At 41.4% G+C, this 22,984-nt stretch overlaps 2 protein-coding genes across 4 annotated transcripts in view; one reads left to right on the top strand and one right to left on the bottom strand.

Annotated features, from left to right (window-relative positions):
- Positions 1-13,066, top strand: part of WDR45B (WD repeat domain 45B) — a 29,998-nt gene extending 16,932 nt beyond the window's left edge. For all 3 annotated transcript variants that reach the window (XM_074971141.1, XM_074971142.1, XM_074971143.1), the window contains 6 exons: positions 57-151; positions 3,816-4,006; positions 9,566-9,651; positions 9,969-10,070; positions 10,518-10,639; positions 11,811-13,066. In XM_074971141.1, coding sequence (XP_074827242.1) covers positions 57-151; positions 3,816-4,006; positions 9,566-9,651; positions 9,969-10,070; positions 10,518-10,639; positions 11,811-11,917 — 703 coding nt within the window. In that variant the 3' untranslated portion in view covers positions 11,918-13,066. The remainder of the gene's footprint in view (positions 1-56; positions 152-3,815; positions 4,007-9,565; positions 9,652-9,968; positions 10,071-10,517; positions 10,640-11,810) is intronic.
- A 7,374-nt stretch (positions 13,067-20,440) lies between these two features.
- FOXK2 (forkhead box K2) overlaps positions 20,441-22,984 on the bottom strand; it is a 64,663-nt gene continuing 62,119 nt past the window's right edge. The window contains exon 9 of the mRNA XM_074971140.1: positions 20,441-21,843. Coding sequence (XP_074827241.1) covers positions 21,647-21,843 — 197 coding nt within the window. The 3' untranslated portion in view covers positions 20,441-21,646. The remainder of the gene's footprint in view (positions 21,844-22,984) is intronic.

Genomic DNA, 22,984 nt, shown 5'->3' with positions numbered 1-22,984 from the left:
CCTTTCCCTGCTCTTGATTGATAAGTCATAAGTGCTTCCCTTTTTATCTGTTTCAGAATTGTGGTAGTTTTGGACTCCATGATTAAAGTTTTCACATTCACACACAATCCCCACCAGTTGCATGTCTTTGAAACCTGCTACAACCCTAAAGGTTAGTAGTGTACTTAAAGTGGGGGAAGGTAGGTGTTCTTTTTTGGCCCTTGTTACTCTTCTCTTGAGTCTGTCCCATTTTTATCATTATATTAATCTAGTTCAAATTCCTTGCTTTATTCACTTTGTTTAATTTCATTAACAATGACTTGTTTTGAAACATTCTAATCATACCCTTGTGGGATGATACTTTTGTGCAAACTGTTAGCATAAAGTTTATTTCACAATGCTTCATAATACTTTATTGCAGGAAAGCTCTCACGTAATCTACATTTCATCATACCTGGGTTTGGTTTGTCAAAGTAAGATGGTGCTGCCCTTTTCGGCACAGTACTTGTAAAGTTGCAAATCTGTGTGCTCTGAAAATGGGTGAGTTTTCTAGCACAGAATACTAATGATTAAGGATAGTTCCTACTAAAGAGACAGCAGTAGATCACATCATGAAACAGGCCACCCAAATAAGAAGCGAGTCTGCTCCAATATGGAAATAACCCCCTCCCAACTGCACAGTCCCAGTTGTCACCTACCACCCCACACTGGAACCCATATAGGTATCATTAAGCACTTACAAACCATACTCGATGGGGACCACATCCTGAAAAATCTTTCCTGAACCCCCTCTTCTGGCATTCAAACAGCCCTTCAAGCTCCTCAGAAGCAAGCTCCCCACCGACCAGGACACATCAACTCAAAGCCGCACCAGACCTTGCCAGAACAACAGACGCAAAACCTGCAGACATATCTCCACTGTTACGATGATCAATACCCCCTCACCCCAACGCACCTTTCAAGATTCATGAGTCCTACACATGCCTATCTCAATGTGTGGTGTACCTCATCCAGTGCGCTAAATGGCCCAAGAACAACTATGTGGATGAAATGAGACAATCACTGTGCTCGAATGAACTTGCACAGAAAAATAAGACACCCTATCACTTGTGGGCAAATACTCCCCCCCCCCCCCCCCAAGAGATTCCTCTATATCTGACCTCTCAATCCCTGTCCTCAAAGGAAACCTGCACAACACCTTCAAAAGATGATCCTGGGTTCTAAAGTCATATGCTAGACATTAAAAATCCTGGACTCCCTAGAGCTACTGAATTTATGGCTTATTACAACAATCTATAACCCACTACCACCTGCCAGCTTTTTTTTTTTTTTTTTTTTTTTTTTTTTGCCCTCCTTACTGCCCCATGGCTGGGAAGGTGTTAATGGGCCACTTAACATACATTTAATCTGAGACCATTCAAGGTGAACTAATTACAATAAAGCAGGGGTTCTCAGGACAAATTATTTGGTGGCCTCAGAGTGCGGCCAACAACTCTTCCTGGTGGCTGCTTTAACACTCTTTCCCCCCCCCCCCCCCATACTTAATTAGCTTTAGGAAAAATACAAACAAATACACACATTTTACAATGATTAGGACGTGTATTTGTTTGTTGCTAGCTAGTAAAATGGCAAAGTGATACTTGTATGTTTGTTAATATCACTTTTCACAGCAGACTTACTCAGCCCTGGCAAGTTTGAGGACAAATTAAGCCCTGGATTGGGGGGTTGGAGGAGGCAGTGGGGGCCAGGGAGGCAGCGGTGAGCCAGAGCCTGCAGCTCTGTGGCTGGAGGACAGAGCCCAAAGCCATGCCTCCAGAGCCCAGGGCTGGAGCCTGAAGCCCCACGGCAAGAACCTGCTGCCCCAGGACTGAAGCTGAAAGCCTGAGTCCCACTGCCCCTGGGAAGGTAGGGAACTCACTAGCTGCTCCTCCAGTGTTGTGCCCCACCTGTCTCCAGAGGGGGGCAGGGTCCAACCCCTGCTGGTGGCCCCAGCAACCAACACCAAACTGGTATATCCAAGAGCACCAGGGAGGAGCCACTGTTTTTCTCTTCCCCCCCCCCCCCCCCCCACTCCTCCTCTCCCCAATAACAGTCCAGAAGGCTGTGACCACAAGAAAAGCCCCTGGTGGTCACATGCAACCACAGTGGCTGCATTTGAGAAATGCTGCACTAAACAATCTCCTCCACCGTGTATGTAGCTGTGATACTCGGAGTACATTTCCCAGACCTGAAGAAGAGCTCTGTGTAAGCTAAAACACTTGTCTCTCACCAAAAGAAGTTGGTTCAATAAAATATTACCTCCCCCTCCTTGTCTCTACAAAGAAGACTGCCCTTAATTACCAGTCCTTTCAGTATTTATAACACTGGTATTGTCCGTAATACAGTCTCTCTGCACATAGTTCTGCAAGACAGCGAGGAGTAAGTGCTCTTAAATCACTGAGCTTTTCAGATTAAATATCCAAGTGTGGTGCATGCTATAGAAATACTACTTGGATCAGGGCCTCCTTGAGCTAGGGTAGGCAACCTATGGCATGCATGCCAAAGGCAGCACTTGAGCTGATTTTTCAGTGGCGCTCACACTGCCCAGGGCCTGGCCACCGGTCCAGGGGGGCTCTGCATTTTAATTTAATTTTAAATGAAGCTTCTTAAACATTTTAAAAACCTTATTTATTTTACATACAACAATAGTTAAGTTATATATTATAGACTTATAGAAAGAGACCTTCTGAAAACGTTAATGTAACCTTAAATTAGAGTGAATAAATGAAGACTCGGCACACCGCTTCTGAAAGATCGCCAACCCCTGAGCTAGGCGCCGTGTGTGTGTGTGTACACGGAGGCATAGCCCTGTCCAAAAGTACTTAAAATCTATGCTACCATTGATAGGCTGAGATATGGACTTTCAAAAGGCTGCCATGGCTGATAGTGTCACTGGCATTTCTGGGTCAAACTTGGAGTTGATGTGTGCATGGTGGTGTAATTTGCATATAAATTGCACCAACTTAAAAGCCAAGGAGCCAGAAGGTCTAAATTAGAGAATCTCCTATTTTAACTTGATCCTTGGTTACATCTTCCTGGTGTGTTTGTGGTGTGTGTTTTTTTTTTTTTCCCTGTCAGAATGCACTTCTGCCCCATTGGTGTGACTTGCACCAACTTACCCCTTAGACTTAATGAGCCAAATTCAGAAGAGACATAAGTTCCATTTCAGTTAATAGGTACTAGCTTGAAATCTGGGGGGCCAGAAGATGAGGCATCTTAATCTGGCTTCTGATTTTTTCTTTTTTTGGCTCTCTAGTTAAAATGTAGTTGAAATTAATTTTGCCCCTCCAACTTTAAGTTTTATTCTAAAAATATATTTTGTTACCCTGCTTTTTAAATTTTGGCAAGGTGATATTTTCTTCAGACTTCTATAGGCTTTGGACCATCTTATGGTGTCTAGTACATAAGACCTGTAAAGCTACTTGCTGAAAATGTCCAGATTCTTAAACAGAACATGGGCTATCCTGGTTGTATTGTAGGATGAACTGTAGTCCCAGAGATCACTCTGTTAATTTGTTATGCTCCTTTTTAACACCCCCTCCACCCCCCAAATATTTGCTTGTAAGTGCAGTGCATGTATTGCTGGATTATATTTGGAGACATTAGAAGCTTGTTTAACCTTATGTCTTCACTTTTTGCAGTACAATTCAAAAATGTATTTCTAAATTTAAGATGTGAAATTTTAGGATTTCCTTATATTAAAATTATCATGTATTGTAAGAACTCGTGTATTTTTTTTTTTTTTTTTTAAGGCTTTGAAAATAAATTGCTTCTTTTTTTGTCAATTTTGTTTTTAGGTCTCTGTGTCCTTTGTCCAAATAGTAATAATTCCCTTCTTGCATTCCCTGGGACACATACTGGGCATGTGCAGATAGTGGATCTGGCTAATACAGAAAAGCCTCCTGTAGACATACCAGCTCATGAAGGAGTCCTGAGCTGTATAGCTTTAAACCTGCAGGGAACAAGAATTGCAACAGCATCAGAAAAAGTAAGCAAATAATCAAATGTTCTATTATCAGTGGCTATATTTATGAATATATGATATGGTCCTATTGTTAATGGCACAAATGCTTTGTTACACTGTAACTACTGGAAAACTAAGTCTTAAGGAACCTAGTTACTGAGACTTAGATATGTGCACACAGAATTTTTCCCATTGATCTCTACTGCTCCTTCAGCAAAAACTGGATACTTCCTTAAAGATCTGGCATGACTCCAGCAGCCTTGAGCTGAGACATTACTTCATTCTGTAACCTAATGGACTTATTCAAATTGAGTCCAGCTATCTTGAACCAAGAACAAGCTTTGTTTACTATACTGGACTCATGGGCGGCAGGTGAACCATGGGCTTCAGGAGGCTATCCCCTGGCCGACCTACCCCTTCTGCCCCGGGCCCTGCCCCTCCCTTCCCCTGCTGGAGCCCAGAGGACTCCCCCCTCCAGGCGCCCGGAGTCCCTGGCTGCAGGCCAGCCCCCAGTAGCCCCAGCCCAGGGCAAAGGCACCAGAGCCCTCCCCAAAGTAGGGGAGGCTGGGGGCCCCTGCCCGAGGTCAAGGCAAAAGCAGCCCCCTGCCCATGTCCCAGGCCCCCAGCCCAGGGCAGGTGGAGGGTCTGTGGCTCCTCACAGCTGCCTGCAAGGCTCTTACTGTGGCCAGGCTGTGGGTGTGGCTGTGAGGCCCCTGCACACCCTGTCCAGAGCTGGGTCGGAGAGAGCCGTCCAGGCAGCTGTGGGGAGCCAGCGTGGAGTTGCAGACCCTTGTGCCCTGGGTGGGGACACAGGCCGGGGGCTGCTCTCAGTCCCCCTGCACCTCAGGTAGATAGAGGGTCTGCTGCAGTTCCCCACAGCTGCCTGGGCTCCACTATGGGAAGGAAGAGCCACAGCAGAGCACAGTGGGAAGCAGGAGGAGACCTGGGGGTGGAGGTTGGGCGGGGCCATGCTGGCAGTTTGGGTAAGTTTAGCCTTCCCCTGCCTTTGATACCTGCTGCCCATGACTGGACTCTTAATTTGCTTCTAAGGAATCCATGGATTTACTGAAAGACAACCTCCCTTGAGCCTAAAGCTTCAGAAAAATGTCCTCTTCCACTAACCCTGACTGTCTTGTACATGGACATACAAACCTGTAACAGATCAAACTATTAACTTAAAAAGTTGACTTCTGAAAGGAAGGGCATTCTACAAGTCTGTCAGGTGCTGTACTATCTAGTCTTTGCTGGCTTTCGCTCAGCTTGAACTTGATTTTTAGCTTCAGATCCAGGAACGTATTTGATCACTGTGTTGAAATGTTGGAAAATGTGTTCCAAGCTTTATACACTGCTAGAAAATATTTTACAGCTCTACCAGACCCTTTGGAACTGCATAATTTAGAAGTTACTACCATATGGATTTTCACTGGCATGATGCCAGGAGCTTTGCTCTTAAGGACTGTCGTCATTTCATTGTAAAAACCTTTTTAACTTCTAGGACTGGAGGACTATAAACCTATTTGGCCATGCTGTTTTTTAATATTGGTATCACAATCAGAGTAATGTTACTAGATAACAGCTAATCACTTCCTTTTACATAATTTTTGGGTGTAGGCTTCCAAAAGCACCCAAGTGACTCAGAACAGGTTTCACTGAAAATCAGTAGGATTTGTACTCCTGAATCAGTTAAGTTTCAAAAGCTCTCTAAAGTCAGCCATTACATGAGGAGGATGGAAGCAGATTTCCACTGGACACTTTTCATGCTGCTATGTCAAGGGATGTCTTTTTCAGAAAATGGTAGTGTATAGCCCTAACTTTGCAGGGACAACACTTTCAAAACAGGAGCTCAAAGTTAGGACCCTAGAGCCACAGTGAGGCATCTCAGGGATGAGCTTTTTCAAAAAAATGTTGATTTCAGTGCTCCAGATTCACTTAAACCAGAGGTGGGGCAAATTACAGCCTGCGGGCCACATCTGGCCCGGAAGACTGTCCTGCCCGGCCCCTGAGCTCCTGGCCAGGGAGGCTAACCCCCGACCCTTCTCCCGCTGTCCCTCTTCCCCTGCAGCCTCAGCGTGACACGACGCCAGCGCTCTGGCCTGCTGCTCCTGCCGGGCAGTGTAGTAGCAGCGTGGCTGGCTCAGGCTGGGCGGTGGGGCTTTGCTGCTCTGAGCGGCGTGGTGGGGGAGGGGGGGTGGATAAGGGGTCCTGGGGGGCAGTTGGATGGGACAGAGGTTCTTGGGGGGGGGGGGGGCAGTCAGGGGACAGGGGTTGGATAGGCGTGGGAGTCCTGGGGGGGCCTCTCTGGGGGTGTGGATAGGGGTCGGGGGGGGGTTGGATAGGGGATGGGGTCCCAGGGGGCCTCTCAGTGGGTGAGGGTGTGGATAGGGGACAGGGAGAAGCAGGGGTTTGATGGGGGTGAGGTCTGGGGGGGGGGTCAGGGGACAAGACGCATTGGATGGGTTGGGTGTTCTGAGGGGGGGCGGGAAGTGGGAGGGGGTGGATGGGGCCAGGCTCTTTGGGGAGGCACAGCCTTCCCTACCCTACCCTCCATACAGTTTCTCAATGCTGATATGGCCCTCGGGCCAAAAAGTTTGTGACTTAAACCCCTGACTTAAACACGCACATCTCACCTGTAGGCTCCTAAATACAGACCTAGGATCCTAAACTTAAGCTTCTGTTCTTGAATACTTTGGCTGCACATTTCCTGTCATATCTCCACCTTTGCTCCCATTTGTGGATTGTGCTGCTCTTTACCTATATCTCCTCTGCCATTTTGAAGAGCAGAGTGGAAAGAATGCAAGGCGGAGCACTTCACAAGAGGCCCCATGTGTATGGAGATGGCAGGAAGACTGACTAGTCTGAACTCCACTTTAGAGAAACTGGGGGAATGAAAAACCAAATCCTAGCTTACTCTTTGCTATCTTTCCTCTTATCATTCAGCTGAAATAAGCTCTCAAACCAGTCTATTTAGAATCTTGGCTGTATTAATGTACATTCCAGTAGCACCAAATGCTTTAAAAAAAACCTGGCAGTCTTTCCTAAATTAAGATTAAACTTTTAAAAATGATTAAAAATCCAGTCCTGTTCCTAAAGGGAAGGAGAATGACAGAGATGAAAGGTAGTGATTGAATGTAGACCAGGGTGGACTACTGTTCTCCTCCAGGCCGAGAGCTTAGCTCCTAATAACTTTTAAATGGCTAACCCATATGTGTAAACTGAGGTAAGAGCATACGTAAGGGACCATCATTAATGATCGATGAGGTAGGCAACCATTTCAGACTACACTACTTATTGAATGTTCTATAAGCATTGTCCAAAAGTTAGTATTACTTACAAAGTTAGATTAACTTGATAAAAGGTTGTTACCCTTTACTGATGTGGGCTATGAGAAATAATGCATGCAGTAATTTTGGCTGTAACGCCATTTTCAAGGGACCGTGTTGTGTACTAGACTTCCGTCAGATGGAAGTGGTACAGTACTTAGAAACAAAGTAATTGGCACTGTTTGTTCTTTTAAAAGCATTGTCTTATTGTACATGTATTTGGGCTTAAATAGCAGACCAATTCAAACATGACGTTTGCATAGAATCGGAGGACTGGAAGGGATCCTGAGAGATCTAGTCGAGTCCCCTGCACTCATGGCAGGACTAAGTATTCTAGACCATCCCTGACAGGTGTTTGTCTAACCAGCTCCTAAAAATCTCCAATGATGGAGATTCCACCACTTCCCTTGGCAATCTAGTCCAGTGCTTAACCACCCCGACAGTAAGATTTTCCTAATGTCTGTCCTGAATCACCCTTGCTGCAATTTAAGCCCATTGCTTCTTGTCCTATCCTCAGTGGATAAAGAGAACAATTTTTCTTCCTCGTAACAACTTTTTATGTAATTGAAAACTGTTATCTCCTCTCTGTCTTCTCTTCTCCAGACTAGACAAACCCAGTATTTTCAATCTTCCCTCATAGGTCATGTTTCCTAGACCTTTAATCATTTTTGTTGCTCTTCTCTGGACTTTCTCCAATTTGAGCATATCTTACCTGATATGTGCTGCCCAGAACTGGCCACATATTCCAGTTGAGGCCTAATCAGCACAGAGTGGAAGAATTTTTTTCTCATGTCTTGCTTACAACGTTCCTGCTGATACATCCCAGAATGATGGTGGGGTTTTATTTTAAACAGTGTTACACTGACTCATATTTAGCTTGTGATCCACATGCCCCCCACACCCCTTTCTGTAGTTCTCCTTCCTAGGCAGTCATTTCCCATTTTGTATGCATGCAACTGATTGTTCCTTCCTAAGTGGAGTGCTTTGTGCTTGTCCTTATTGAATTTCATTCTGTTTCCTTCAGACCATTCCTCCAGTTTGTCCAGATCATTTTGAATTTTAATCTTCTCCTCCAAAGCACTTGCAACCCCTTTCAGCTTGGTATTGTCCACAAACTTTAAGTGTACTCTCTATACCATTATCTAAATCACTGATGATGATATTGAACAGCACCGGATCCATAATAGATCCCTGTGGGACCCCACTTGATATGGTCTTCCAGCTTGACTGTGAACCATTGATAACTATTCTCTGGGAACAGTTTTCCAACCGGATATGCACCCACCTTATAGTAGCTCCATCTAGGTTGTATTTTCCTGGTTTATGAGGTCATGTGAGACAGTATCAAAAACTTTTTACTAAATTCAAAATATAGCACATCTGCTGCTTCCCCCTGACCACAAGGCTTGTTACCCTGTCAAAAAAAGCTATCAGGTTGGTTTGACATGAATGTGGTATTCTGAGGGAGTGCAGTTTGACTTTCTTATTGGGTCTCTTGAATGGCTTGGTTTACTGAAATCGGATAATGCTTTGCAATGGGGATTGCCTGATGCTAGGTGGTGTGAGAAATATTAGCTTGGACAACAGTACTTAGGGAATCCTTCCAGAAGATTCGAACACAATAAACTAAACTTTGGATTTTCCTGCTTTATGCTGTTTGGTCTTGGTTTAACTGAGAAATATGCAGAGTAGTGACTGAGGATGTTGAGTTCTGAATGTGAGAAATGGATGATTGGAATGTTTGCCCAGCTTCTTAGAAACATGTTCCAGTAAACCAATATCAGGACTCTAGTAACATTTCAGAACGTTACAGCTGGTCATCTGTACATTACTAAATAGTTTTTCTGACATTGGTCAAAGAAAAGACGCCAGTGGTGTGAACAGAAGACTCCAGTACTTTCAAATCTTAAGCATAACCTTATTGAGGGATCCTCCTGGTTCATAATGGGATAAAAGTAATCCACACACAGATCAATTAGGATTTGATCCTCTTAGCAAGATACTAGGTTTCAGAGTAGCAGCTGTGTTAGTCTGTATTCACAAAAAGAAAAGGAGTACTAGTGGCACCATAAAGACTAACTCACGAAAGCTTATGCTCAAATTGGTTAGTCTCTAAGGTGCCACTAGTACCCCTTTTCTTTTAGCAAGGTACTAGTGTTTCCGAATGTTGGATTGCATGGGATGTGCTTGTAATACTTTTATGAATATAGGATAGTTAGACTTCTTCCTTCTTTACTAGTAAAATGTTTCATTACTTTTCCAGGGGACTCTCATAAGAATATTTGATACTTCATCGGGGCATTTAATCCAGGAGTTACGAAGAGGTTCGCAAGCAGCTAATATCTACTGGTAAGCTTAAAATTGTTTCCCCCTTTTTTGAAGTAATGTACTTCCTCCATCTTTTGATGCGTCTGGTATCTTTTTGTGCTGAGATTGGGAAAAAAAACTTCCCTGTGCTGCTTTGTGCAAAGGCACAAGGTGCCTAGCCTAACTACATTTTGTGCCTTTTTAAATTCAGGTTGTGTGTGCAGGTCTAATTAGTGTTTGTCTCCTTTTTCTATCTGACTAACTCTAGGTTAAATGCAATACATATACACCTTACAAATCAAGCCACTATGCTGTATGAAGGCTAAATAAAAATCTGTTGCAATTATTTGTGTCTACAGCATTAACTTCAATCAGGATGCTTCCCTAATTTGTGTATCAAGTGACCATGGTACAGTGCATATTTTTGCGGCAGAAGACCCCAAAAGGAACAAGCAGTCTAGGTAGGCTTTCATCCATTCTCTAGCCTATTGGTTTGAGATTGTTTGGGTTTTAATTTTGGTATTAAACACATGCTAGCAAGACTGTGTTTCTCCCCCTCCCCCAAGTTATTTCAAAATGAAGCTATTTTTTTCCATAGTAGCATTTAATGAGGCAAAAACTTAGCAATGATTACTCTTCAATGTCAGTGAACTATGTTGCATGAATAAAAGAGGAAGATAAGAAACCCAAGATATCTCTGTAGTGTATGGTTTTATACTGCCACCTAACAAATACAAATATGTGAGTGCTTTCTATAGAATCTATATAGCACTAGTGGAGTCCCTAGTGGACCTCATGGTGTTTCTGGTATTCCTGTTTTGGATCTTACCATAACAATCAAGGAAATGGCATCAGAATCATTGTGGTGGATCTTTTATGTACTTTTTTTTTTTTTTTTTTCTTTTCAGTTTGGCCTCAGCCAGCTTCCTCCCCAAATACTTCAGTTCCAAATGGAGCTTTTCTAAATTTCAGGTTCCCTCAGGCTCTCCCTGCATTTGTGCCTTTGGAACAGAGCCAAATGCTGTCATAGGTAAGTTGTCTGAACTTCCCCAAGGGTTCTGTTTGAAAAGCAAGCCCTGGTAAGCTCTTCCACAAGTGACAAGGTTATTTTTTTTTGCTCTGATTTATTATTATTTTATTTAAATACTGTAAAGGATGACTGGCTAAGACATTAGAGCCCCTCAGTTTGAGGGAGAGATCATGGTGACAGCTTTGACAGTGCTGTCTGGAAAAGTGAGCAAGCAAACCTTGATGGTGGGTCAGGCCTTCAGGCTTGCATAGGATCTGTGCTAATGAGAACTAGGGCAGGGGTAGGCAAACTTTTTGATCTGAGGCCACATCTGGGTATAGAAATTGTATGGCAGGCACTGAATGCTCACAAAATTGGGGGTGGGGTTGGGGATGTAGGAAGGGGATCAGGCTGGGGCTTGGGGCAAGGAGGGGTGGCTTAGGGGTGCATGCTCTGGGCAGGACTTATCTCCAGCAGCTCATGAAAGCAGCAGCATGTCCCCTCTCTGGCTCCTACGTGGAGCTGTGGCCAGGGGCCTCCACTGTGCACTGCCCTGTCGGCAGACGCTGCCCCCTCAACTCCCATTGACCGTGGTTTCTGGCCGATGGCTGCCCCTACATGTAGGAGCTGGAGGGGGGACGACATGCTGCAGCTTCCAGGAGCCACAGAGTTTGGCCCTGACCCTACACTCCTGCTGGAGCACCAGCGTGGGGCAAGCTCCAGACCCTGCTGCCCAGAGGGAGCTAGAGGGCTGGATTAGAATGGCTGGTGGGCTGTAATTTGCACACTTCTGAACTACGGTGTGTGACCAATAATGTGGGCTTTGAGCAAACAGCAAAAAACTCCTTGCACTGATTGCTGTTTAGGACAAACATCTTGTAGACAAAAACAACGGAGTCCTTGTAGCATCTTAGAGACTAACAAATTTATTTGGGCATAAGCTTTTGTGGGCTAAGACCCACTTCATCAGATGCATGGAGTGTAAAATACAAAGTACATGAAAAGATGGGAGTTGCCTTACTGTCTTGTAGACAGTAACTTTCTCCAGGCTACCAGCCAAACTAATGCTCAGCAAGGTGTCCTATTGGGTTGAGAACAGTGAGTTTCCAAAAAGGTGCACACTGAAGAAATGTGCTGGAGATATTGCTTTTTTAGGCTGTAAAACAAAATGTCTTTGGTTTTTTTGTTTCAGCAATATGTGCAGATGGTAGCTACTACAAATTCTTATTCAACCAAAAAGGGGAATGCTCAAGGGATGTCTATGCTCAGTTTCTAGAAATGACAGATGACAAGCTTTGACTAAACTGAGGAAGAAAGTGTTTTGGTCAAAGTACTGCCTTGGTTATTCTGCTTCTTTAGAAGGACTGGGTATGTATGTCCAATACTGATCAAGATGTGTAACAGACCTCATTGAGAAGCCTGGCCCAACATGAGCAGAACAAGCTCTGATGTAGAGGACTTCTACCTATGTTAAACTCATATGCTGTTTTTTTCAATATTAGAAGGGAGAAATAATGGGGGTTCTGTCAGCTCTTCAAGAAGTGGTGGTAAACTGTGAAATTGAGTGCAGATGAGTGCCTGCCACATGTCTGAGGTGTTTTGTACAAAACTTCAGGCAAGGATGTGAATTAATTTCAGGCACCATATTACATCACTTCCACTGAACCTCTCTGTGGGGGCAGGAAATAACTGTAAATACTAGGTAACTAGACTAGTTATACCAGCAGCTTGCCTTAGAACAGGAGGGATTTATTTCCCTTTTCATACACCTTAACATGCAGAAGGGAAGAGGACACAGGTGGCTATAATAAACCCCATCTGAACTGCACTTGCCCTCTGGGCTGCAGTGTGGTGCAGTTGTCTTGTGGCCACAGATTGATAGTCAGTCATGTACACACTGATGTTCTTGGTTAAGTTGAATTAACTATCAGCACTATGGTAATTTTCAGTGGTGCCAAACTTATATATATATATATAAGACACACAGGCACAGTTAGGTACTGCTGATGTGGTTAACCATTACTCAGCATATGAAGTAAATTACATAGGATACTATGACAAATGAAGTTCATGTTTGAAGGGGATGCTGCTGCTTCTATGATGAAACACATCCATTCCAGCTAAAAATTTAAGTTGGTATAACAGTTGCATTGGGTTGCTTCTAAAATACCAACTCTCTGGGCTTCAACTAAAAGACTTTACAGGCCACTTAATACACAGTTTGAAGTTGGTGATGTGAAGTACACTACCTTGTGATGACTCTAAATCTGCAAAGCATTTTTTGAAGTGTTGCATATTGAATGGTGTTTGCTTAGGTGCAGTTAGGTCAAATCAAACAGCTATCAACTGACTTGCATCCAGCTTCTCCCCCCCCAACTATTTGGACAACTCTGTAGCCTTGATTTTGGAAAGAAGGCACTACCATTTTCTAAAAAAAAAAAGTGAACACACAAGTTCTCAATTCCTAGCACTAATTACATGAGGCATATTCATACAATGCCTCAGCTTTAATTTCACAGATGCTTCAAAGTTGAAGTTCTAGTTCACTCAAGGTTATTTAGCTGCAAATTATCTAAATTTTTGGCAAGTTTCTTTAGCATCTGATAAAATGGACCAAGGACTAACTTTTATGCAGATTGTGTGGTCAAGTTTGCATGTTGCTTTTACATGTATTTAATCATAATTGTTTTGCACACTTATTTGTAATGTTTCTTTTAAATAAATGACTAATTTTGCTGTATTCATTTAAGGTAAGCACTGGATTAACTTTTTTTATACACACCCCTTTAACTTTTGCAAATTAATAGCAGTTTTCCTATAATATACTGTCCATACTAAAGTCTCAATTCTCAAGAATAGCTGATGTCCCCTTTTTAATAAAGGGCCTAGGGATAAAAATGGTAAACTTTGAGTCTGAGTGTAAGATCTGAAACTTAGCCAAAAGTACTTCATATTAAAACAAAACTGAGGAACAGGCTCTAACATCCACTCCCCATAGGATTGTTGAGGATTATCTGGCCCTCTGACTACTCCCCTATGCTACTCATCCATGTGGGCACTAATGATACTGCAAAGTATGACCCTGAACAGATCAGACATGACTACAGGGCTCTGGGAGTAAGGGTAAAGGAGCTGGGGACACAGGTGGTGGTCTCTTCAATCCTTCCAGGCAAAGGTAGGAGCCCATGCAGAAACAGATGCATCATGGAGGTGAATGTCAAGCTGGCGGTGTGAGCATGGCTTTGGCTTCCTTGACCAGGGGATGCTGTTCCAGGAAGGAGGACTGCTAAGCAGAGATGAGGTCCAGCTATCAAAGACTGGGAAGAGCATATTGAATACAGACTTGCTAACCAAGCAAGGGGGGCTTTAAATTAGGTTTGAGGGCAAGAGATAAAAGACCACAGGTAAGTGGAAAAATATGCAGAACTGGGAGAAAGGTCAGAATCATAGCAGGGATAAGAGAAGGTGGGTGGAATCAAATCAGTATCTAAGTATGAGGAAGAAACAAGAACTTGAAATGCTAGTTAAACAACTAGGCATAGCTGGCATCCCAGACTTGGTGTGATAGAAGGGTACAGCTTGCTCTGCAGGGAAAAAAGGTGTTCTCTTACAGATCAAAAGCTGTATACACTTGGACTTGTACAAAGTCTCTGGTAAGGTAACAGGGATATTATGGTAGGGGTCTATTACAGACCATCTAACCAAGAGGAGGAGGTGGATGAGGCTTTTTTAAAATAACTAAATCAGCCAAAGCCATGGTCATGATGGGAGATTTCAGTTACCCAGACATCTGTTGGGAAAACACAGAGCACAGATTATCAAACACATTCTTGGAATGTATTGGAGAATTTATTTCAGAAGGTAGAGAGGCTGTTCTAGATTTGATTTGGACAATCAAAGAATTTGCAAGTGATCATGAAATGATAGAATTCATGATTCTAAGGAATGATAAGAGGGAAAACTGCCCAATAAAAACAATTTCAAGAAGGCTTAGCAAATACAGGGAGTTGGTAGGCAAGATCCCATTAGAAATAAATCTAAGGGGAAAAACAGTGCAAGAGAGTTGACAGTTTTCAGAGACATAAGGGCATACCATCCCACTGCATAGGAAAGATAGAAAGTATGGCAGACCACCTTGGCTTAGCCAGGAGACTTTTAATGAGCTGAAACTCTCAAAGCCCTACAAAAAGTGGAAACTAGATCAAATTACAAAGGAGGACTATAAACTCTAAAGGGATAAAATTAGGATGGCCAAGGCACTAAATGAGACTAAACTAGCTAGAGACAAAGTGTGACGAAAAAAAATTTCTACAAATACATTAGAAGCAAAAGGGGAAGGGTAGACTTGTTACAGCCAGCGGGGAGAAAGAGTATCAAACTATGGAAGTGGCAAAAGTCAAGACTTTTTTGTTTCAATTCTCACCAAAAAGATCAGTAGCAAGTGAACATCTAATTTAGTGAATGTCAGTGAAAATGAGGTAGAGTCAGGTTAAAATAGGAGTTAAAAATTACTCAGACAAGTTAGATGTCTTCAAGCCATCAGGGCTTGCTGAAATACATCCTAGAATACTGACTGAGGAGATTCTTTGAAAAGTCATGGAAGAAGGGAAAAGGGCAAATATAGTGCCCATTTATCAAAAAGGGAATGACAACCTCAGGGAATTACAGGCCAGGCAGCTTAACTTCAGTACCTGGAGAAATAATGGAGCAAACAATTTAAGCAATCAATTTGCAAATACTTAGAAGGTGATAAGTAACAGTCAGCATGGATTTGTCAAGAAGAAATCATGTCAAACCACCCTAATAGCTTTCTTTGATAGGGAAACAAGCCTTGTGGATGGGGGGAAGCAGTATATCTTGACTTTAGTAATAGGGCCCAGGATATGAAGTAATCGAGTGTCCAACACACTCGCACCTTTCCATTACCAGTTAATAGGTCTACTCACTACAGGTTAAAAATCCAAGGTTTAAATTTAAGATTTTGAAAGGTTTGAGGTTGTTACTTTACAATAACTAATAGATCTAAATAGCATTTAATCTTTAAAAGATAGTAGAGCCAGTTGTCTTAATTAAAAAGCAGCTATACTCCTGGTGGAATTCTGTGCTAAAGAATTTAAAATTCTGCATATTTTATTTGTCAAAACACTATAATCACACCAGTTTCAATTATTTTGGTTATTTATTTCAAAATACCTGTCAACAAGCATATCTGTAACAATACAGACAAGATTCAGGAAATGTTTTTTGACAAATAGATTCCTTACTAAGCATATTAATACAGAACTCTGACTAATTTAAGCTACACTACAGAACCATATTCCCCACACCCCTCAGAAGCAGTGCAAAGGCTTGGGGGTAACAGAGGAGCTGAGGGAGAGGGAAGTAAATTGCTGGGATGGAGACTGGGTGTAAACTTGGAAGGTTGTTGGGTATCAGGGATATGGAACAGTTTGTTTTAGGGAGCTTCCCCCATGCAGACCCTGGCTGACCCCTTGCCTCCCATTCAGTCAGGCACATCTGCCCATCCCAATGTATTCCTGCACCCCATATGTCTCTCTGCCTCCTGTGGCCTAGTACCCCCTCCCCATGTGTCTATGCCCCCATCCAGCCACTCACCTCTCCATATCCCCTGTACCCCACCCCAGCCCCATGTGTCTGTGTCCCTACTCAACCACCCCCATCCCTATGTAACTCTACACCTCCCTCATCACCATGTGGACCTGCATCTCCCCCCGGGGCCCTGTGCCTCCACTCCCATTTAGCCCCTGCCCAAGTCTGTCCTCCCCTATGAGCCCATCTAAACCCCCCAACAGCTCCACACTGTCTCCTCACAGCCCCTGAAGAAGTGGCCAGGAGCTGCAGCTTTGTTCTATCCCCACAGCACCCTCTGGTGGGCAGAAGTGGAACTGCAAAACTTATTGTCTGCTAGGAGCTGCTGCTGCTGCTCTTGCACCACAGCACCCTCTGGTGGGAAAAAGGCAAAACTGCAGCAACAGTTCAGCTTTTTTCTGCACAAAAAAAAATCAATCTATGGGGCTCATTAATTATGTGCACGCAGAGAAGTGCAGAATTCTCCCAGAACTATAGCTAGCTCATAAAGCTGATAATAGATAAGGGGGCCTTCTTGACTTGATGAGGAGCTTATGTATTGGTTGCCATAGTGTTGGCAAGACCCACAGATGTTAATCTATTGCTGATCAAAAGCACATATATACTCTTAATCCAGAAGACACTGCAGACCCATTACAACTTCAGAGAACAGGAAATGCTGACACCATCTTGACTTTTGTCTGCAATCCTAACATCTACAAGACAGTCCAAAATCCTGAAGAGAAAAATTGTTAGCCAGTACAATAAATGCAGTAACAGGGAGTTCCCAATTCAATTTCTTCAGTGAAATTTCTACACATTTGCTAACAGCAAGAGTCACACCATAAAAGGATCAGTAAGAATTAATTTTCTTCCAAGTGGGTACTCACAGTTCCAATAGGTCTCCTTTCAAAATGAGAAGGTAACAAGGTTTCCCACACTCTTCTTCAACTGCAATGCTTCGAATACTGCTGTTTTTCTTACAGTTTCAGCACAAGAATGAAAGGAAATAAATATTGTCCCTGCACCTCCCATCAATGAACCAACCAGGGGAGATCATACTAATCTGATTTACATTTTAGAAATAAATTTAAAATTATAGCAACTTATATTAAGGCCTAGATTTACTGTAATCTATTGAACTCTAAATTAAAGAAAGCCAAACTGCTGGATGACACTGGCTAACACCCAGAATCAAGTTGCTGAAGCACTAATCTGGTTTTCGATAGCAGTATCGTCTTCTGCAGGTTCAGAATGTTTTCATTTCAGTTCAATGACTAGTTCATTCAAAACTAAGCAAGCAGCTGTAAGTTAAAGCAGAAGGAAAGCTTGTTTTTTTCTTCCAATTTATGAATAAAAATGAGATAAATATCCAAGACACGACTACCAGAAACACATCAGTTCAATTCACTCACTACACAAATTCAAAAGGCGTTTGATAACCCTGTTTCCCCTTTTATGTCCAGCACATTTAAGGTAGGTTTACTTAATAAAAACAATTTGAAGTTGCTGTTTATGTGCATTTTTGATTGAATTCCAACTTCCATCCATTTGCAGACTGACACAAATCACAAGTAAAAAATTAATCTACTAAATAAATGCATCATTCACCATTTTGGAACAATAAAAAATCTGAATAAATGTATGTTAAGCTATATAACTGTTTGTATAAATATACTTTATCTTCTTGGTGAGCAAAAAGTAGTACCAAATTTAGTGTGAAGAATGTGTTTAGTTGCAAATCTACATGTTTAATGGTTAACATCCAATGAGAATCAACATCTCTAGAAAAATGACTAAAGTACAAAACTGATACTTAAATCAAGACTTCCTACTTTCTGATTTTAATCAGGATTAAAATTGGTGATTTAAATCATTTCACTCTGGAACAAACAAAAACAATGAAAATTGAAAAAAATCTCTCATCCCTATTTTCTCTTCTGTCTAGTAATCTAAACTGGAAAGTGATTTACTCACCCAAGCACTTTCACAGATATCCTTGTGGTTAAGTACAGGCTGCTGTACCTAAATCAGTGAAATCAAGAGTAGTGTAATAGTAAACTGTTGTGCATTTATGCAAAGTGACAAACAGACAAAAATCTGTGTGAGGGCTCAACATTCAGATAACTTCACTTACTAGAAAAAATGAGTGTTTTGTCCCACTGTAGCAGCAGTCCTTTCTGGTTGTATTGGGCTCTGAATATGGCCCGCACGAGGAGAGGCCTGAGAATATTCTTGTTCAAGGACTAAAAGAGGATCCTATCTCCCAAGGGCTTTGGTTAAAGTCTTGCTGTCTGGAGTGAGTGCCACCACCCACTCCACCCCGATTTCATAAAAGAGTCTTCTCCTTGGAGAGGTGGGGTTTTGGAGACATTGCCATAAAGAGTCACATCACACAGGGAAGTCAGCATAAGAGCAAGACACAGACTAGCACTGGGTGCTAGTGAACACTTTAATCTTCCATATTTGAATCAGCAAAGTTAGAGCCAATTGTAAACAAGCTCTAAATAAGGCGTGACGTTATAAAATGCTTTGGTCAAATCCCATTTAGAGTACTACAAGCTGGGTTGCTTATATTAGACACTTTCACAGCCTTTTTCATAAAAGCAGGGTTAAAAAGGAGAGATGGACACTGGAAGGAATCCAAGGGAAGGTAGTTAGCATAATACAGTACATCACAGTCATAAGAGGCAACTGGATCAAAGACCAATCAATATTAGAGGGAGGCCAAACCCCCATATTTATGGCACATTTGGGCAAGTTTTTGGTCAGTCAAAGCCAAAGCAAGGTGGCTGTAAGATTCTACTCTGACTCAGTTCCACCACCAAATGTGTTTGACATTCAGCAGAGCATAATATATTGAACTACCAAAGGAACAGTTTGATTTAAAAATAACCTGACATTGTCAATTCATTTAGGTTTGAATTTTAAGTAGTTAAATCCTGTACTGCATCCATGGAAGAGGTTATGCATTTTTGTACTTGAGTATTTTTAAAGACTGCTTGGAAACCCACACATTAAAAGAAAAATATATCCCACAGTGTTCATGCACAGGATTTATCTCCTTTAATGAAGGCAAATTACTGTGACAAACTCCAAGTGGCTCAAATGGTTTTAGTCAAGATCTGCTACCAAATTTCCATTTGCAGAACCTTCAGGGTATAAGAGAGTTAGTGCCAAATCTGTTCCATACTCGCGGGATCAGGAAGAGTTTGCCAGCACAGCCTTTTTCTGCTTAAACATTCAGGACCAAGTCACCACTTGCTCTGCTATTAGCAGCTATATTGGCACTGCCAGTATAAACTCTGACAAGCAGCACACCTAAGTGAACACTTCATAAACACACTTGTTGAGTAACTATTAGACTAATTTAGTGACTTTTTTGAATAATTTAACATTTATTAAAAAGATTTCACTTATTCACTCATTTCTAGTTGTGAACAGACTCACTTCTGAATATAAACCAAGTTCTAATCAGTAGGTTTATATCCAACTCCTGCCTTGATTTTAAATTAAATCTACATGGCTGTGTATAAATTATGAAGTGTCCGTTAACAAAAACCAGATTACTATCGAGGGACGCTTATTGTTCTACATTTTTTTTTAAAACTCCCATTAACACTTTGAGTAACATTCTGGAGTTTTACATCATGGATTTTTTAAAAATGCCTCTTATAAACTCAGCTAGTGTACAGTATTTTTCATAATTTTTAATATGTATTATCTGCATTGACATTGTAACAGCTCCATTTTGTGGATTAACATGATAGTACAGATTTCTCAATTTGGTCTTCAGGTAAATAAGAGTTTCCTAAAGCTGCCTAAATATAAGCCATTTCAGTCCATCATGAAAATACAGATTTTTCTTTTTGAAATGGAAAACAAATATTTATATAAATAATGGCATAATAACAGAAAGTAACAAACTGGAATTCAAAGTTTAAACCCACTCTCCAGCCTTCACTCACCTTGTTGTATGAAGGAACAAGACATTATGTGAATTAAAGACTGAACAGCAACCTAAACTTTTAGTTTAATTTGGAAATGTAAGGTGGAATCTATTACCACAATTAAAGTGAATAATTACCAATACATTTTAAACTGTTCAACCGCAGAACACACACTTTAAAAAAAAACAAACTTTTATTATAATAATATGGTAGCCACTGTTAGAAAACCACAACAGCTACTCTTAATGGAGACCCCAGAGGGTCAGTGTATGACATCAAAAGTTTTATGGATAAACTGGTCAGATTAATTTCTACAGATGGGTGCTTAAGCTTAAAAATACTGAATATACCTCTGACAAGATAATTTTTTTACTCTCTTTTTAAAAGGACTTGTGATAAAGAATTTTATCTTTTCTAAATGAAGAACAGTCTGTTATCTTAAACATACACAATATTAAGCGAGACTCTTGTTTTACTTTCGACTGGAAAAATATGCCAGGGACAGTCAAAGTCAACACAAAGTAACAAACAGCAAAAGGTAGCAAGAAAGAGAAACAGGTAAGTGCAGCTCTGGTCAAATTCATAGCAGTTCTTTACGTCAGTTAACGGCTCATTTACATTGTAATTTCTAATCAGTTACATGCAAGCCCGAAGAAGCATTTGATCACTACACATGGTAATAAAATTTGATTAAATTTATCAGGCAACTGCTAAAATATGAAAATTTGCAGATGTAATAAAGTAGCTTTATCTGAACTTTAACAGGACAGACAAAAGTAAATCATTCCATTGGTTTAAAAAACCCTACATTCAGTTTTTTACGAAACAAAATTTCACATGAAAAGTATTGTGTGATTCCAAAGTTTCCGGAGTAGAAATGGAGTGATTTGAAATGTCAAAGACCCCATTATTTTGCAAAGAAATGAAAATACACCTCAAAAATTTCTAATTCCACATGTGAACAACAAAATACTGCATATCTACCAACAACTGCATTGGGTAGGTCATTATGAAAGGCTAGCTGCCAAGATGTAGGAAATGGCTCCTTGCCTCTGTTCCCTTTAAGGAATATACAATCGTTTGAAACCAGTTCACACTAAGCGCTTATCATGCTGCCATTACACTGAGATACTCAGTCCTTAAAATAATCCAATAAAGATTTTATAAAGCTGCGGACCTCCCCAACACTGGATTTCTCCTCAGTGTACACAGAGTTAGTTCAGTAGGGGGTGGGGAGGAGCAGGGTCACAGCCTCTGGAACAAGATGTTTTGCAGTTTGATTTTTTTTAAATTATTGAGTTTTAAGGCCACCTGTGTTGTTTTTTCAGTGCTGAAAGTTGAAGTCTGATCACAGGGCCCCTTTCCCCACTGCATGAGAACATGTTCCAATGTTTTAGGTGTTATATTTAAGTGTCTCCTTTTGGCACCATGGAGTTGATTTTTTTTTTTCCCCCCCAAGAAAAAGAAAAAAGAAAACTCCACTAAGCTTCTAGTTCTGGCTGCCTTGATCACTCACTGCAACAGACGGGGTGTCCATATTAACAGCTATGACTATGCTTTCTCCATCCTCTGTTTTGATACGTTTAAGTTCCTGTTGTTCTGACTGGTCTCCATTCTGGCGTTTTGTTGGAAGAGATGCTGATGCGGATGCATGGGTTGCTAACATATGCAAAGGACTTGCAGCAGCTGTAAGAAAGATAATGAAAAACTTCAGATTCCAAATTAATTTTGAAACAGACAATACAAGAGTCAAACTCTAATTAAACATTATGAATTCCTCTATTATTTGTTTTACAGCAGCGCATTAGAGGCCCCAATCTGGATTCAAGGCACATTCTTCTAGTCACTGTACAAACGTAAGAATCCCTGCCCTTGAAGAACTTACCATTTAAATAGTCAAGAAAAAGGGTGGCAGAAAGGAAGCATCTTCATTCTGTGGCCAGGGAACTAAGGCACAGAGAGATTAAGTGACTTAACCCAGCATCACACATGGAGTCTCTGGCACAGCTGGGAAGCGCTCTCTAGTTATTCCCCATTACTTCCTTTGGCAACAAGGGACTAGCATATTATGCTGAAGTTATGTTTTTAAATGTATTTTAAAACTTCACTCTGCACTGCATTTGCAGATTTCCCCAATATACTGATGTAAACAAGATGAACAGAATCTGGAATTTCTAGAAAAACATTTACAAAGCCAAAACCAAACAACAAAACTCACTGTTCTGAGAGCAGGGTTTGAATGGTGAACAAATAATGCAATGCTGGCCACACACTGAACAAGAAGGATAAAACGAACTATTGAGTGGCTGTTCATTCAGTGAGCACTGAATGAGGCAGGGGTCCTGTAGAAAAAGTAGTATGTGATCATGTAATTAAAGACTGTATCATAATGCATATGGAGGCTAAATTGAGGTTGCGTGGGCAACCTTAATTTCAGCATTACCTAACTTGTGCGCTTGCCTTTGCCACCTTAATTTTTTAAGCATAGTTTTTGTATGCAACAGTGTAATGTATACAGCAAATAAAACACTGATGCACTGTAGTACAAAACCTTTCATCATATTGCTTACTTCTCTTTTGAAAGCAGGATCTTCTACATAGCAAAGTTCCACAGTCCTGTATAGCTAAATTAGGGGGTAGCTGATTCGTATACATTTAAGTGCATTGCTACAGTTTAGCACAGTGAACAGTTAATGCTACGTAAACGAAATTTAGCAAGGTATTCTGCACCATCTGAAAAAATGAAATGTGTGTATAGTGCTTTTTAAAAAAAACTAATGTTTATAGAAATGTGTGCACATACACACTCAATTTGGCACAGTGAAGA

This window comes from Natator depressus, chromosome 14 (genome assembly GCF_965152275.1).
Source record: "Natator depressus isolate rNatDep1 chromosome 14, rNatDep2.hap1, whole genome shotgun sequence".
NCBI classification, from domain to species: Eukaryota; Metazoa; Chordata; order Testudines; family Cheloniidae; genus Natator; species Natator depressus.
This window is presented reverse-complemented; position numbering and strand designations above follow the sequence as displayed.